General features: G+C 43.6%; 1 protein-coding gene and 1 pseudogene across 1 annotated transcript in view; one reads left to right on the forward strand and one right to left on the reverse strand.

The window, feature by feature from the left end:
- The window catches only part of ALDH1A3 (aldehyde dehydrogenase 1 family member A3), a 60,042-nt gene that overhangs the window by 12,208 nt on the left and 29,785 nt on the right, over positions 1 to 18,049 (reverse strand). The window contains exons 4-7 of the mRNA XM_032232419.1: positions 17,040 to 17,169; positions 11,940 to 12,001; positions 5,587 to 5,715; positions 3,668 to 3,781 (exon numbers count right to left, since the gene is read on the reverse strand). Coding sequence (XP_032088310.1) covers positions 3,668 to 3,781; positions 5,587 to 5,715; positions 11,940 to 12,001; positions 17,040 to 17,169 — 435 coding nt within the window. The remainder of the gene's footprint in view (positions 1 to 3,667; positions 3,782 to 5,586; positions 5,716 to 11,939; positions 12,002 to 17,039; positions 17,170 to 18,049) is intronic.
- Positions 10,688 to 11,544, forward strand: LOC116518884 (annotated as a pseudogene).

Below are 18,049 nucleotides of genomic sequence, written 5' to 3' on the forward strand. Positions count from 1 at the left end.
CCACAAATGCTCCTAGACCACCAGAAATGGCATGCACCCTTTTGGAATGTTTGATTGCATGTTCCATGCTGGATGAGCCCAGCTAGCTGGCTGCCTGAAGTCTCAAAAATATTAAGCAGGAGCAGATTCTCACTTGGGAGAAAGGTAGACATCCCAGAGAAGGAAGGAAGGAAGGAAGGAACGAAGGAAGAATAAAGAAAGAGAGAGAGAAAGAAAGAAGGAGGGAGGGGGAGGAAGAGAGAGGGAGTGTCAGGGCTGCTTCGCTCGGTTCCACCACAAAACCGTGATGCCCTTATCCGCGCCGACATAAGTGCGGAGGCAAATCCGCGGCGTCCGAAGCGCTAAGAAAAAAACGACCCTACCGCCGCGACAACAGCGCGGTGACAGAAGGGCGTTCTACATGCTTCGTTCTTTGCCTCCAAAGGTAGCCCTCCTCCTCCAGCTGACAGCGGCAGCGGGCACGGGGCAAAGCGGGCTGCCCAGCAGCAGCAGCCCGTGGGAAGGGTCCAGCTCAGCCGCGGGGGGCAGCAGGAAGCGGAGGAGGACGCGGCAGCGGCGACGGCTGAGGCTCTCCCGGGCCGGCGAAGCGGGCTTGGCCGGCGGAGGCAGGCTGCCCTCTTCTTCCTCAACAACATCTCCTTGGACGGGCGGCCTCCGCCGCCGGCGCCTCCCCCGGAGGAAGAGGCAAGGCGGGTGGTGGCGGCGGCTGAGGCTCTCCCGGGGCCGGCGAAGCGGGTTGCCCGGTGGCAGCGGCCGCCCATCCAAGGAGATGTTGTTGAGGAAGAAGAGGGCGGCCTGCCTCTGCCGGGCAAGCCCGCTTCGCCGGCCCCGGGAGAGCCTCAGCCGCCGCTGCTGCTGTGTCCTCCTCCGCCGCCAGCGTCGGGCCCCCCGCGGGCTTCCTGCTGCCCCCCGTGGCTGTGCTGGACCCTTCCCGCAGGCTGCTGCTGCTGGGCAGCCCACTTTGCCCCGTGCCCGCTGCCGCTGTCAGCTGGAGGAGGAGGGCTACATTTGGAGGGAAAGAACGAAGTATGTAGAACGCCCTTCTGTCGCCGCGCTGTTGTCCCCGCGGTGATGACGCGCGGTGATGACGTCGCGACTTTAGTGACGCGATTTAATCTCCGCTATTTTGCGTAGCGCGGTTTTGTCGTGCCACGGCTTCGCTCAGTAACCAAGAAAGAAACCACTCAACTCCATTTTCAGAATTAAGAGTACTTTTACTGGTCATGAGTAGATAGTAGCTAGGCATAGCAAGGTCTGAGGCAAAAGCGCGCATAATCATAGATATCAATATGTGACCCAACCCCCTCCCCCTGGTAACCTCAGCCCAGTCCAATAAGTACATCCCACAGGTGTCATGCGGGAGACATCTTCAAAAAGCATCATCAGGCTGGTATGCTGGACAGTTGGCCGTGGTGGCAAATCCTTTATCTGCAGCATGCGCAGTAGATGTTGAGAACACCCCTCCTTCATACAATCACTCCTGTGCTGACACTTCCTCACCCACATACCATGCCACCCCAGTTTCAATGGCAGCCGAAAACAAGCAGCAAAACAGAGGCTGACAGAGAGAAAGAAAGAAAAAGAAAGAAAGAAAGAAAGAAAGGAGGGAGGGAGGGAGGGAGGGAGGGAGGAAGGAAGGAAGGAAGGAAGGAAGGAAGGAAGGAAGGAAGGAAGGAAGGAAGGAAGGAAGGAAGGAAGGAAGGAAAATTTGCAAACGTTCTTAGCCACCCGAGGTCCAAACATCCATGTCAACTCAGGTATTTGTATTAGACAATTAAACCCATGCCTGGCTTCTCAACGAGATCCTGGACATTTGCTTGCCATCTAATGATTGCCTTGATAATAATTGCCTCACAATCAACACCCCAGAAGCAGGGTGTGGGGGGGACGGGGGACGGACTCTTTTGCAACAATCAAAGTCTCAACCATTAGATGGTGCTGCTCCATGCCAAGATTCCCAACCGAAAGGCATTTGCCAGACCTTTGGTGCTGACAGCAATTTCTCATAATTACAAGCAGGCATCTCGAGCATGCCAGAAAGCCCATAACAGATGGGAACTGACAGGAGGCTGGCAAGGACATTAAACCCTCAACTCCAAACACTGCAAGCGGAGAGTGGATGAGGTTTCCGGATGGGGCGTTTGAGAGCCCACCCTTCTCAGAGCCTAGGTGAACCTGAATAAAACCAAATAACCTGAATAAAACCACACGTATCAGCAGTTCTACAGGTAAATTCAGTTAAGCAGAAACTTGACGATGCGAATAACCTCTTCCTGCATCCAATGCCAAACGTTTTGGAGAGATGATTTTCCCATGAAGGGTGAAAGAACGGACCAAATCGGCTCTCCTGATGCAAAACAGCCATAAGGTAAGGGTTTCTGACAAGGTACAACAGGCCCGGTTGGGTTTCTGATTTTCCATTCTTTAACAGCAACAGACTTGATTTATTTCTCACATTCGTCATTTCTTTATAATACTTAAAACATAAAAAGGTGAGGAATCTGTATTGCAGCCATCTGTAACCGACTATCTGGAAATACTTGCAAATATATGCCTGGGAATTTTTGTGTGTGGCTCTCCTGGAAAATGGAAGTATTTTGTAGATTGAAGTTTACAGATTAACAGAGGTGGAAGGAAGGGTCCTTGGAGGTCATCTAGTCCAATTCCCTGCCCAAGTAGGAGACCTTACACTATTTCTGACAGATGGCAGTCCATCGGTCTTCTTGAACGGTTTCAGGGATGAAGCTCCCACAATATCTGAAGGCAAATTCTGTTCCCTTGGTTGATTGTTCTCACTATTAAAACATTCCTCCTTATTTCCAGGTTGAATCTCTCCTTGGTCAGTTTCCATCCATTATTCCTTGTCTGGCCTTCGGGTGCCTGGGAAAATAGCTTGGCCCCCTCCTCTCTGTGGCAGCCCCTCAAATATTGGAAGACTGCTATCCTGTCTCCTCTTCACTAGCCTAGCCATGCCCAGTTCCTACAACCTTTCATCATATGTTTTAGCCTCCCATCCCCTAATCATCTTGGTTGCTCTTCTCTGTACTCTTTCTAGACAGGAGTCTCGACATCTTTTTTATAGTAATGGATCCTGTTAGGAATATAATTCTAACGGTTGGGTTGGCAATATATAAATCATGTAGCAATGTTGTACCTGATTCTTTAAATCATACTGTAAAATGTGATTGGTTGCTGTTTTCCTCAATCGGCCATAAGAGGGAGCCAGAATGACTGTTCGCTCTCTGTTCATTAGATGCTGGGCTGATCTGATCTGAGTGTTTTGGAAGCTGGCTGTTAGAAAGTGCCGTGAGCTATTGTAAGTTTTGCAACTGCTAGCAAACTTTAAGTGCTGAACTGATTATATGATACTGGACTATGTTATTTGGATTATCCCTTAACTGAAAGACATTGATGACTGACTGTCTTAACCGTGTATGACTTTGACTGTTTGATGGGCTCTGATACCTCTATTTCCATGAAGATAAAAGCCTATTTAAACTGCAGTGTCTCTGTATGCTGGTTTGTGTGTTCTCCAACACAACTCTCGCAACGCTTCTCTGAAGGTACTCGCTCTCCCAACTGGGAGCTTACCTAACAGATCCAATCCAAGTAATGGATTGTGGCGGAACAAAAGAGACATGAAACTATAAACATCCCCATCACGTACCTCTGTTGAGCCTGTGAATGCTATTTTGTCAACTTTGGGATGCATGGAAAGAGCAGCTCCTGCTGTAGGCCCATATCCAGGCACAATGTTCAGCACCCCTGGAGGGAATCCTGCCTAAAAAAAAAAACATGTTTTGAGTTGCAATGAGGGGGGGAGACTTCTTCTCAGCACTTCTCTAAAATGAACTGTTAAGAAAGGGGCAAAAGAAAAGGGGATGTGGCAACAGACTAGGGGTGAAATGCTACCGGTTTGGGCGAATCGGTATTTCTGACGATCAGCTGTGACACATGATTTATATTAGCTAGAATCATCAGATTTCCTGTTTTCTAGCTAATCTGAATCGCCTGGCACAGCGGATTCCCCTCCCCCCCCATTGTTCTACTTACCTTTGTAGCAGGGGTGGGTTTCTCGCCCCGTTCCAACCGGTTTGGTTGGAACGGGGCCGGCGGTGTCCTCATGCACGTGCACAGTGCACGCATGCGTACTAGCGTCTGCGCAATACTCCAGCTGCTCCTGGAGGATCACGCAGGCGCTGTCTGCATCCTGCGCATGCGTAGAAGCGCAGAACTCATCAAAACTGGGTAAGGACCGCGGCCGGGTGGGCGCGCCCTTCGCCGTTCCCAGAAGTTACTTACTTCCGGGTTCACCGACCAACCGGTTCGCAGGGACCGCCGCGAACCGGTTGAAACCCACCCCTGCTTTGTAGGCGTACTCGGTAGCAGCTCTGCACATGTGCAGAAGGTCCTGCTCATGCGCAGAGGTAGCATGCACGTGCACAAACACACACATTGCTACCAAACCGATAGCAACGGTAAGTTGATTTCACCCCTGCAACAGACCTATTTGCTAAAACTACTGTAACATGTTTGAAATTCTGTATTTGGTTATCTGAAATTCAAGATTGTTAATAAACTCAGATGGGTTTGTTGCAGAGGTAGGTTTCTACCAGTTCGCACCTATTCGGTAGAACCGGTTCGTCAAATCTACCGAACCGGTTAGAAGAGGTTCCACCAGTGGACCTGGAAAGCAGGCCACACCTACAGAAGAGGTTCCAAAAAATTTTGAAACCCACCACTGGTTTGTTGAATCCTCGTAGCTCTCTGAACTTGGTGGTTTTCCTTGCAGACGTTTCATTACCAAGTTGGGTAACATCACCAGTGCTAGAAGGGAACAGGGTTTGCACTTATTTTATTTACTAGTGGATTGACCTATTGGTGGAAGTGCTCTTATCGGTTCCTTGATTAAATTGTTCTTTAGTGTTTGTTTGTGTGTGTTGGTAATTCCTTGACTGGTATATTGTTTACTTATTAATTAGTGTAGTAATCTTGGGTGTTAATCTCTGCTCTTATGGGTGCTGATTGCTGGAGAAGGAGGTGTTTGGGTCTTTTTGTTTCTTTTGGGGTTTTTTGATTGTCTCTCTTGAATGATGGGCACTTGTTGCTTATCTCTATGTGCCTGTCGATGGCCAATTTGTCTGAGTGCCAGACCTTGGTAAGATTTACTTTTCAGTAGGCGTATGTCATAAAAATGGATGCCATTGAATCTGTAATGGTATGTGGGGAATGATCTTGAGAGCGAGCAAGCAAGCTACAAACTGTGCAACCATCATGCAAAAAAGGTATGTTGGCCCAAAGAAGAAAAAAGGGGTGTGGGAAGCATCCCAGAAGAGACCCTCCCTAGTTTTCTAGAAAATAAAAGTTTAAAAAAAAGGAGAGGGGCTTTCAAATCTTGCAAAATTCTATTAATGCAATCTTAGTAGTACTCACGGTTTTTGCTTCTTCTCTGCACTACCTCAAAAGGCTGATATTCATTTTGCTGGTCTCAAAGCATTTCTCCTTCCCTTTAACCTTCCAGAAAACTAGGGAGGGTCCCTTCTCTTACCCTCAGCTCAGACTCCTTGATTTATTCGTAGCACTTACCTCCTTGACTAAAGAGCCCAGGTGGAGGGAGGTGAGGGGTGTCTGCTCAGCAGGTTTCACAACTAAGGTGTTGCCGCAACACAAAGCTGGGGCCATCTTCCAGATCAGCATCAGCAAAGGAAAATTCCACTGAAAGAAAGAAAAATATTTTAGTTGACAAAGTGTGGTTAGACACACAAGGAAATTGTCTCCAGCACAGGCACAAACAACAGTGACCCAGAGCTGGTAAGAAGGACATCCCTACCATTTTTCAGTTCCCTTTTTGATGCTCCTCTTAAAGAGCTGGAGAACTACGGTTACTCCGAGATAAAACCAAATCTGTCAATTAAATAACCACCATAAACTCCCTTAATTTGGTGTAGAGTTGGGACAACTGGATGGAGTTGAGCATTTACTGGCCAGATGCCCTTCCTGATGCCTATGTGAGTTCACAGCAGATATATTTTTTTTCTTTGCGCTTAGGAGATAAACATCTGCCACTCCCTAGGATTGAACTCTCAACCTTCCAAGTGGGAGGAGAGCATCTTCACCTGTAGGCCACATCGCTCAGTTAAATAACCACCATAATCAATAGTATTTACTACTTAAGTTAAATATTCTACAGGTTAATATCCATGCTTCTTATGACATAAAATGTCATAGAATGTGGAATTTATACATGTTCTAACAGGAGCACATCCTTTTTATTATGGTGCGATAGTTTATCCCACCTCTAAATGTCGCTGTGGGGCTGTGTACACCGATTTTTAGCTATATCTGGAGGAGGGACAACTGGCAGCTGCTAAATTTCGGCTGGTAAACCCCCTTTTAAAAAGATTTTTTTAAAAAAACAGGGAAGAGTTACCGTTGAAAGCTTTGTCAAGGATAAGCAGACATAAAGGTGACTTCCTAGACACAGCCATGCGGTTTTCTTGATAGCATTATAAAAATTTCTGTAATTACCTTATTTCTTTAAAATTTGGTCTCCCACTCAAGTACTAACCAGATCCAATCCAGCTTCCTTTTTAAAAAAAAAAAATCAGCTAAAGTCAGCTATGTGCTGGCACGTGCACACAGGAAGAAAACAATGAGAAGCCAAAAAGGTCTAAAAATAAGATTCAGCCTCGCATGTGTTGGCCAAGTCACTTCCAAACAGCAGTGGTTAAATTGTGCTTTGCTTAAACGCAGGCAGTCAAGATTCAAGATTCAAGATTTAATTTATTTGTATGCCGCCCTTCTCCGGGAGGGACTCAGGGCGGCGAACAACTCCAAAGGGGAAAGGGGATACAAACACAATACACGTAATTAAAATACACAAGAGTCATACAGCCATACAAGTCGAGTGGGGAGGGGAACTCATCAACCCCAGGCCTGCCGGCACAGCCAGGTTTTGACAGCTTACTGGAAGGCCTGGAGAGGGGTGAGGGTCCGAATCTCCGCGGGGAGTTCATTCCAAAGGGCCGGAGCTGCTACAGAGAAGGCCCTCCCCCGGGTAGTAGCCAGATGGCATTGGCTGGTGGACGGAACCTGGAGGAGGCCGACCCTGTGCGATCTAACGGGTCTGTGGGAGGTAATTGGCAGCAGGCGGTCTCTCAAGTACCCAGGTCCAATACCATGAAGGGCTTTATAAGTTACGACTAGCACTTTGAAGCGTATCCGGAGACCGATCGGTAACCAGTGCAGCTCGCGGAGGATAGGTGTAACGTGGGTGTACCGAAGTGCACCCACAATCGCTCGCGCAGCTGCATTCTGGACGAGTTGTAGTCTCCGTATACTCTTCAAAGGCTGCCCCATGAGACATTCATGTGGATTTGTGCAAGTTGCTTGCAAAATCACATTTCCCCAGCGACCACTCTGATCATGTCCAGAGAAACAGCAGACTGCCCTTTTTCTGGGTGATAAGAGAAACGTAGCATAATTTTCTGATGATGGGACAAATTTGGGATTCCCTCCCACTGGAGATATAGCAATAGCAGTTAGACTTATATACCGCTTCATAGGGCTTTCAGCCCTCTCTAAGCGGTTTACAGAGTCAGCATATCGCCCTCACAGTCTGGGTCCTCATTTCACCCACCTCGGAAGGATGGAAGGCTGAGTCAACCTTGAGCCGGTGAGATTAGAACCGCTGAACTTCAGATAACAGTCAGCTGAAGTGGCCTGCAGTACTGCACCCTAACCACTGCGCCACCTCGGCAGATATAGTATAGTATAGCCTTTATTGTCATTGTACGTCATGTATACCAGGGGTAGTCAACCGTTTTATACCTACCGCCCACTTTTGTATCTCTGTTAGTAGTAAAATTTTCTAACCGCCCACCAGTTCCACAGTAATGGTGATTTATAAAGTAGGGAAGTAACTTTACTTTATAAAATTTATAAGGCAGAGTTACAGCAAACCCCTACCGCCCACCATGAAAGCTGGAACGCCCACTAGTGGGCAGTAGGGACCAGGTTGACTACCACTGATGTATACAATGAAATTGCTTTTAGCCTCACTGGTGCAATCCATGACAAAAAATACAAACAACATAAATAGTATAAAGAATAAACCCTATGCAAGGAATTAGGTGGGAGAAAGAAAAGAAAAAGAAAAACTAGTCATACATTTCCAAGTAACTCCCCACGTGTATAGCAGGGGTGGGTTTCTCACCCCGTTCCAACCGGTTCGGTTGGAACGGGGCCGGTGGCATCCTCGTGCACGTGCGCAGTGCACGCATGTGTACTAGCGCCTGTGCAATGCTCCAGCTGCTCCTGGAGATTGCGCAGGCGCTGTATGCGTTCTGCGTATGCGTGGAAGCGCAGAACTCGTCAAAACCAGGTAAGAAACACGGGCGGGCGGGTGGATCCTTCGGCGTTCCCGGAAGTTACTTACTTCCGGGTTCGCCGACCAACCAGTTTGCGGGGACCGCCGCGAACCGGTTGAAACCCACCCCTGGTGTATAGACTAGTTTTTGCCTACGGATCATTGCCATTGCCTTCTTCCTAGGACTGAGAGAGAGTGACTGGCCCAAGGTCACCCAGCTGACTTCGTACCTAAGAACTCACAATTTCCTGGTTTGGGTGCAGTGGCTAAGCCTGGTGCCTTAGCCATCATACCAAACTAGCTCTCTGGAAACCATACAGCAACTCACCATCCAGGTCATGGTTGTCCCAAAGCTGCTTTTCCAAGATGCAAACTGGACTTTGCTTTTCGTTGAAGAAGTTTCCCTTCTCATCCAAGAAGATGTTTCAGAGCCGAAGAAGCTTCTTGGATGAGAAGCAAAACGTCTTCAAAGAAAAACCCGAAAGTCCAGTTGCCTCTTGACAAAGCTCCTTTGGGACACACCTCAACTCTAATTCTAAATTCTAAAATTAAGAAAGATATTCATTTTAATGGGGGGAGGTCCCAGCATTCTTGCTGAGGACATAAACAGTAAACTGTTCTGGACATATTTGGATTGTCCGTAACATCTTGTAAACTTCTCCTATCAGTGGAATCTCTCTTTTTTTTGCCTAGATAAAATGGGCCTTGTTTTTTTATTTTCTTGGAGACGTCAGATGCCGTATCTCGTCAAGTTTTATGCAATGCTGGCTAAATCCCAGCAGTGGTAAGGAAATACCCCAGAGTGGTATTTTATTCTGACAGCTGTGTAAACATTCTCAGCCTAGTTACAAATCATTTTCTGCCAATGAAAATACCTGCTGTAGATTAAGGAGAGGTAATTGCTAGCGGCAATCTTCCCCTGCAGGGTAATCAACAGAATGGGCCATGATACGCTGGGATTAACCATTATGTAAAATAAACTACAGAGGCCACCACAACCCACCACAACATTCCTGCTGTGGCATAATTAACTGGGAGTTTTCATCATGCAGAAGGGAGAACCAAGGTCCTCTGGACTTAGGACAAATTTTGTACTGTTTCCATCAGATCTGGATACAGGAACGCCCCCCCCCCCCCCTCAAAAGGAACAGGAGACGTCCAACTATGATGAGTCTATTGCAACAGCAAAATATGGGCAGTTTGTGTTGGGGAGGATGTCTGTTTACATTACTCTTAAATACAGGCTGGGTGAAATGCGACGTCGCTTGTTTTTCTCTTAGCACGGGGGCTGTACCTAGATCCTGTTCTGACCTAGGCTTCCCGAGACAGTACAAAGGACATGCTCAGTCCCCAAAACCCTCTTTTTATTTCAACAGCTGTGAATTATGTTCATTCACAGTCCGTAACGAGTCACAAATAGTTTGTAAAGAGTCCGACAGAAGTCTGCCAAAGTCTTTCAGGAGGAGGCTGATAAGCAGCCACCTTTATCTCCCTTGAAACGCTGCCAAAGACCTAATTGCCAATTAGCTTTGCAAGGCCACACGGAGCACAGAATCAAAATGGAGCTTCAGAATTTAAACCGACCAGAACAAAGTAAGTTGCTTCCTGCAAAGGCCTTCAGAAGAGCAGTCAGGGTTGATCTCCCCTAGGACTGACTGGTTGGATCGTCTTGCAGTCCAAGGGACTCGCAGGAGTCTTCTCTGGCACCAGAGTTCAAAGGTCTCCATTCTTTGGCACCCAGCCTTCCTTATGGTCCAACTTTCACAGCCATACATTGCAATTGGGAGAACCATAGACTTGACTATACCCACTTTTATTGTCAGGGTGATGTCTCTGCTTTTTAGTATGCTGTCTAGATCTGCCATAGCTTTCCTTCCCAGGAGCAAGCATCTTATAATTTCTTGGCTGCAGTCCCCATGTGCGGTGATCTTGGAGCCCAGGAGAATAAAATCTGTCACTACCTCCATTTCTTCCCCATCTATTTGCCAGGAATTGAGAGGGCCAGATGCAATGATCTTAGTTTACAATCTTAGACATTTTACAAGTCCCATGGTAGCTCCGAATGCCCTATTAATATTTGTCACTGGGTAACATTTAGCAGAGGAATAACTCAACCTTAAGAGATGCCAAATTCTTGGGGTAAACCAGGCATTGTAGAGCTGGTCTTCAAAACTCAAGTCCCCCTGAAATCATGCCCAACTCTTGGTGAGCTCATGGACACCTCTGGTTTCTAACTATTCAAGAATACTTTTGCTTTTCATTGGCAACTCATGAAGTTTGTAAGGAATTCCGGGGGTGGGGGAGCATTTACCACCAACCATGGCCGAGGAAAGCATGACTGCTGGAGGCATAATGGATGTCAACAACGCCCTTCAAGAAGTGCTGTAAATGGCACTTATCCATGATGAATTAGCTCATGGAATTCATGAACCTGCCAAAGCCTTGGACAAATGTCAAGGCCATCTTTGCGCTCTGGCATCCAATTGTGATAAACCTACCATATTTTTCAGAGTATAAGATGCACCTTTCCTCCCCCTAAAAGAAGGTGAAAATTTGGGTGCCCCTTACACACTGAATGTAGCCCCACCTGCCCCCACCCTTTGGCCTCTGCCTCCCAGCAATTTACCTCCTTGCAGCAAACTGAGAAAATGGGGCTTGGGAGGTGGCAATAGGCTATAGCAATCCCTGCAGCCTGAAACAGCTGATCGTCGGGAGGACCATGCTGAAATTGAAAGTGAAATTTGCTGTTTGCTGCAAGGAGGCAAATTTCTGGGAGGCAGAGGCAGATTTTTTTTCTTCCCCAAAAGCTAGGTGTGCCTTATACTTTGGAGCATCTTATACTCCAAAAAATATGGTTGGTTGGTTGGTTGGTTGGTTGGTTGGTTGGTGAGTGGGTGGGTGGGTGGGCAGGTATGTATGTATGTATGTATGTATGTATGTATGTATGTATGTATTTTTGTAAAGCTGGTTGAAGCTCTTTGTGCTGAATGTCAAATCAAACTGATAAAAGTTTTATGATAACAAGACGCTTGGTGAGTGGGTAGGTCTTTGCAAGATCGACAGAGAAGGAGAACCTCGCAAAGTTGTGGGTTGCAGTTGTGTGGTTGTTAAAAGACTGTGGCAAAGAATCTCAGGCCAAAGATGTCATCGAAGAATACTTCACGTACAAGAAATGAAAAAATATTTGAACTGATAGTAAAAAAAACCATTTTCTTGACCTTAATTATCTACAGAAATAATTTAGAAACTGTTGCATAGTGATGTGGGAGGGAACACAGGAGCCATGGATAAGCCAGTAGGTGTACTTTATTAGTTACAGAAGAGAGATGACAGCAATTCAAACGGTTCCAACGGTCACCAGAGTATTTATAGGCAGCAATAGCCAATCAGAGTACGCTAGCAACAGCTTCTTCTGTGTCCCAACCAATCAGGGAGCACAGAGCAGTTGCTAGCCCTTTTGAATATGACAGAACACAAATCATAATATATAACAGAAACCATCCAGATAATCTATTTTTCTCTCCAACCTCAAGACCCACACGGAAACTAGAATTGAAAATGTCTTACTCACTGGTGTTATGGCTCCACAAACCCCCACTGGCTCATGCCTGGTGAAACAGACGAAGTTTTCATCTGCAAAAAGGTTTGAGAACATGATATGTTATCAAGCAAGAATGATTTTGATATGAATCATACTAGGGGATGGAGACAAACAGGGTGGCTGGAAAACTTTTCCTAAGGGGTCAGCAGAAACAAACATTAGTGTTTGCCAACTATAACGGACTTGCCTATTTAGAGCACGTTCTCACGCAGTAACAAGAGATGGCAAAACCTTTATTAAAAAAAAGAAAGAAAACCAGAGGAAACTCCAAACAGAAGTTGACTATCAAGACTTAAGAATCATGCAGCTTGGGATGTTTTGCCTCTGACTTTCCACACATACTTTTCCTGGCAAACTCTTTAGTCATATAGGAACAGAGGAAGAAAAAAACCCCATTCATTTTAAACTGTTTAAGAACCAGTGATGGATTCTTTCTCTCTTCAATGAGAGCAGCTAAAATTGTGTTTGCACAACAATGGGAAAATGAGGAGATTCCTACGGATGAAATTGTAATATCTCTATCTCTCTATCTCTCTATCCCCCCCCTCTCTCTCTATCTACCTATCTCTCTCTCTCTCTCTCTATCTATCTATCATATATATATATATATATATATATATATATATAAAGTCACAACCCCTGGTATGCCCAAATATGGGAGGAAGGTCACACTTCCACTCTCTGTCTTCGGCTCATCACAAGAGACCATCCAGACAGAAACCCAATATTTTTTACTGTTGCCTTTTTGTTACATTTGTTATATTTATGCTGATAAATAAATAAATAATGGGAGACTAGTATAGATCTATTTCAAGCTATTTAGCTCTCATCAGCTAGCCACACCCACACAGGTTCGATTCCCAACAAGGGTGTGGCTAGCTGATGAGAGCTAAATAGCTTGAAATAGATCTATACTAGTCTCCCTTTATTTATTTATCAGCATAAATATAACATATATATATATATATATATATATATGTATGTGTGTGTGTGTGTGTGTGTGTGTGTGTATGTATATATATATATATATATATATATATATATGTATGTATGTATGTATGTATGTATGTATGTATGTATGGCTAGTTGATGAGAGCTAAATAGCTTGAAATAGATCTATACTAGTCTCCCTTTATTTATTTATCAGCACAAATGCAACACACAAACACAAACACACACACACACACACATATGATAGATAGATAGATAGATAGATAGATAGATAGATAGATGATAGATGATAGATGATAGATGATAGATGATAGATGATAGATGATAGATATAGATGGATAGATGGATGGATAGATAGATAGATAGATAGATAGATAGATAGATAGATAGATAGATAGATAGATAGATAGATAGATAGATAGATGGAGAAAGAAGAAACTGAATATTTTTTAACATGGGATTTGTTTTATCAATGGCTAATAAGTAAAAACAGAAGTTAGAAACCTAAAAGTATAAGAGAAGGATCAATGACAATGAAGATTTACTAAACTGGATAATTAAACATTACTATTATCATGTGATCATTACTGATGTTAAGAATATTATTTTTACTATTACCAATACTATATCTCAGACAGCACACTGTTTCTATAGATGTTGAATTTTTATATTTTACACTGTACATAAATAAAAACTTTATACAAAAAATGATAAAAGAAATAAATTGTAATTTCGGTTCAGCAAATAATTATTAAGCATAATTCTTTTCCTCATTAAAACAATTGAAAATTGAAATACATCATTTCAATAAAAATAATTCACCCTCAGTTGAATCACAAAATGATGTTAGATGTTCATGAATATGTATGCATGCTATATTTGAATTATATACCAATTATATAACTAAAGGAGAATATTTGTAGCTCAGGGTTGAAACGAGGGATCCTTGATGCTCTCTGAACTTGGTGGTTTTCTTGCAGACATTTCATTACCAAACTACGGTAGGTAATATCACCAGTGCTAGTGCTTTATAACTTATATGTCAACTATATTCTTAAAACAGCACCCATGGAAATAGAGAGTTTTAAAAAAATCTTTTGTTTGCTTACAAAGAGAAGGCTTAACACATGTTTAATTGTGTTTCCAAAATCTTGACATCAAGGAAACAGGGTAAAACTGACCAATAACCTCATCACTCTTGAACTTCAGCCGAATTCAATGGAATGTTAATCACCTATTTAAACTTAAATATACTGGTTGCTCTGATTTGGGGAAAAAGCTAAATAAAACTCATCTCAAGTTGCACTGTTAGTAAAGGCCATCAAGCTGGATGGCTTTAGAAAGAGATCAAATTAAAGGAGAATAAGGCTATTAATAGCTGTTTGTTGCAATGCCGGAATATTAAGGGTGCACTATGGTTTCAGTCTCAGGGCAAAATGCCCTTAGCATTTGTCTAAGCTTTTCTAATCCAAATACAGAAGAACAGAGTTGGAAGGGACTTTGGAGGTCTTCTAGTCCAACCCTCTGCCAGAGCAGGAGACCCTATACCATTCTGGACAAAGAGCTGTCCAATCTCTTCTTACATACTTCCAGTAATGGAGCACACATAACTTCTGGTTCCACTGGTTAATTGTTCTCAATGATCAAATCCAAAAATCCAAAAATCAAAATCCAAAAATCAAAATCCAAAAATCCAAAAATCCAAAAATAAAAAAATAAAAAAATAAAAAAATCAAAAAAATCAAAAAATAAAAAAAATAAAAAAATAAAAAAATCAAAATCAAAATCAAAAATAAATCAAAAATCATAAATCAAAAATCAAATCAAATCAAAATCAAAATCATCTTTTTTCAGAACAGTGCTGCAGCTGCAGATCGTAGCATGCAATTGTGGGAAAAGATACAGCTGCTTTAAGAAGTTGTTGATAGGCACTAAGAGAGTGGGTAGGGAGGACAGTTTGTATATTCAGATACAGCAGGCAGGAATAATGACTACATCATCCTGAGGTCTGATCCAGCTGCTTCTACTATATTCTGAAAATACCTTCACTTAGAAAGGCACTCTAAAGAGGTTTCCGTCCAGGCTTCCCATTGAAAATCACTACCTCTTGGCTGCTTTCCAGTCTCCTAAAGGCTGCTTCCTTTTTAATTAATTACTCATACTTGTATTTGTACAACCCAAAGAGGCAGTCCCGGAACCAGCAAAATCTGGGGGCTGGGAAGGGGACAGAATGTATCTGCCCTCAGTGTGGAAGGGATTGCCACTCCCGAATTGGACTTTTTAGCCACACCAGATGCTGCGTGCTTTCCAGAGCACGATACCATCGTCTTTTGAGACTGAAAGATGCCAAAAACCCACTAATGTTCCTGCTTCCTATCCCCCCCCACAATAAATCTACAATGTGGATTGGGCCGAGAATGAGGGAGTGGCCACAAAGTCAGTCACCCCACCGGCTTCATGCTAAAGAGAAGAATAGTCATTGTGGCTTCCGGTTCTAGTCCAGCATTTTAATCATTAAGCTAAACTGGCTCTCAACTTTCAATGGACACCCTTACTTCAGGGCAAATAGCAGCTATAGGTAGTCCTTGACTTGCGACCACAATTGAGACCAAAATTTCTGTTGCCGAGAGAGTTGTTAAGTGAGTTTTGCCCCATTTGACGACCTTGCCTTGCCACAGTTGTTAAGTGAATCACTTCAGTTGTTATGTTAGTAACAAAGTTAAGTGAAACCAGTTTCCCCCCAATTGACTTTATTTGGCAGAAGGTCGCAAAAGGAGATAGAAAGACCCCGGGACACTGCAACCGTCATAAATATGAGTCAGTAGCCAAGCCCACAACTTTTGATCACATGACAACGGGGATGCTGCAATGGTCGTAAATGGGCAAGACACTTCTTTCAGTGCTGTTGTAAGTTCAAACAGTCACTAAATATATAGTTGTAAATCAAGGACTATCTAAAGGAGGAGAGATTCAACCCAGAAATAAGGGGAAAGTTTCTGACAGTGAGAACAATCAACCGATGGAACAGAAGTTGTGGAAGCTTCATCACTGGAGACTTTCAAAAAGGGATTGGACTGCCATTTGTCAGAAATGGTGTGGGGTCTCCTGCTTGGGTGGGTGGGGGTTGGACTAGATGACCTACAAGGTCCCTTCCAATTCTGTTAATCTGTCATCTGTAAACTATACTGTAAATGGGGGTTAGGTTTCATCAGAAAACTACTATTAACCACAGGAAAGAGTATGATCTTCATCAGAAATAAGTTTAGAATGGGTTTTTTTTTTAAAAAAAAAATATTCTCCAAAAGCAAAGGAGCTACATTAAGCATGAATATTACTGCATTTTGACTCTTTGCCAACAAAGTTGGCAAAAAGCCATCAACAAAAAAAATGTTTAACCTACAATCCAAGAATGGACATTGAAAGTCACAAACTTAGCCGAGATGGCTAAAATATCGGCATATCTTAAAGATCACTCAAATGAGAGATATAAACGAGACTGGAAAAAATGGATTGACTATATACAAAATAAATATGGGACCAAGAAATTCCAGTTAGCCTATGCTTAAGATCAGAAATGATTTAAATTGTTTAAAGTTGGTTCAGTAAAAAGAAGCTAAGCTCAATGCAGAATGTCATTAATTTCTTTATTTCTTTTTCTTTTTTTTCAATAAATTTTAGACTGTGTTTGTTAAAAATCCATACCGTGTACGGGTTCTGGGAAGCCGGGGGGGGGGGGGGGGGGGGAGGGGTAGGGGGGGGGAGGGAGGGAGGGGCACAAAGACAAAAAAAAATTGTACTTCAATGTTTTAATGATTGACGAATGATAAAATATTTGTGTTTTAAAAGAAATAAAACCTTTGATGCAAGAGGTAAAAAAAAAAAGAAAAAAATGTTTAACTTATAGCAGGGTTTCTATAAATTAGACCACGAAGCAAGAACTGGAGGATGAGGAGGAAGGTGCCTATAAACTCAGATATATTTCTGGTAGCCAAACTGTAATTAACTATAGCATCTGAATTAGGCTTTCATGGCTTCTCTCCAATTTATAGATTCAGGTTAATTTTACCTAGCGGACATAAGATAAGAAACTCAGCAGAGGAGATAGCAGGTACAACTTACCCACGGGGATATTCTTGCCTTGGATTTTATCTGCCCATCCAGCATAGTATCTCAGGGTTTTTATGCAACCTTCAAGGTCAACAAAGAACGCTTGGAGGAACGGTTTCCCAGTGTCCAAAGTTTCCAGGGTCTGAAAGCAAAAAAAAGAAAAGAAAAGAAAAGAAAGAAAGAACATTGCATTTGAAGTTTACACTTTGAGCCAATCTCTACTGGGAAAAATATTTTCCCAACCAAATCTTCAGTGGAAACAATAAGATGGCAAGAATCAGTTGGTCAACCAAGTTGGTTGGAGGGACCCTATCTGCAAAACCTTTCCTGTTCTCTCAAAGTCTTCCTGGAGAGACAATCAATCCCAGTTGTGTTGGTTTTGCGCAAGAGTCCTGAATGGGAAACCTTGGAGATTACAATTGATTGAGGTGCTGGAGGCTCCCTGTGCATGCTTTCTATTACCAGTAGAAGAAAATATATTGTGTGTGGTTCAGGATCGAACTATGGAATAGCAATAGCAATAGCAGTTAGACTTATATACCGCTTCATAGGGCTTTCAGCCCTCTCTAAGCGGTTTTACAGAGTCAGCATATTGCCCCCAACAACAATCCGGGTCCTCATTTTACCCACCTCGGAAGGATGGAAGGCTGAGTCAACCCTGAGCCGGTGAGATTTGAACAGCCGAACTGCAGAACTGCAGTCAGCTGAAGTAGCCTGCAGTGCTGCATTTAACCACTGCGCCACCTCGGAATCCTCAGTGCTTTCTGAGTTTCGCTATTTGCTGGCAGATATTTTATAGAAATAAAACCATATTGACACACCATTCAAACAAGACAGTAAAAAGCTAAGAAGGAAACAAAAATGACCAAAACACACCCCCTGCAGCAGCCAACACCCAGATAAGCAGGGATTAACACCAGACAAACAACCCAGCAAAAGCAAAACAAAAAGAACCTAGTTAAGGAACTACTGAGGAGAAAACCACAATTCCACCAGAGTGGCAAGGTAAACTACTATATATA

The sequence above is a fragment of the Thamnophis elegans genome, chromosome 16 (genome assembly GCF_009769535.1).
Source record: "Thamnophis elegans isolate rThaEle1 chromosome 16, rThaEle1.pri, whole genome shotgun sequence".
NCBI classification, from domain to species: Eukaryota; Metazoa; Chordata; class Lepidosauria; order Squamata; family Colubridae; genus Thamnophis; species Thamnophis elegans.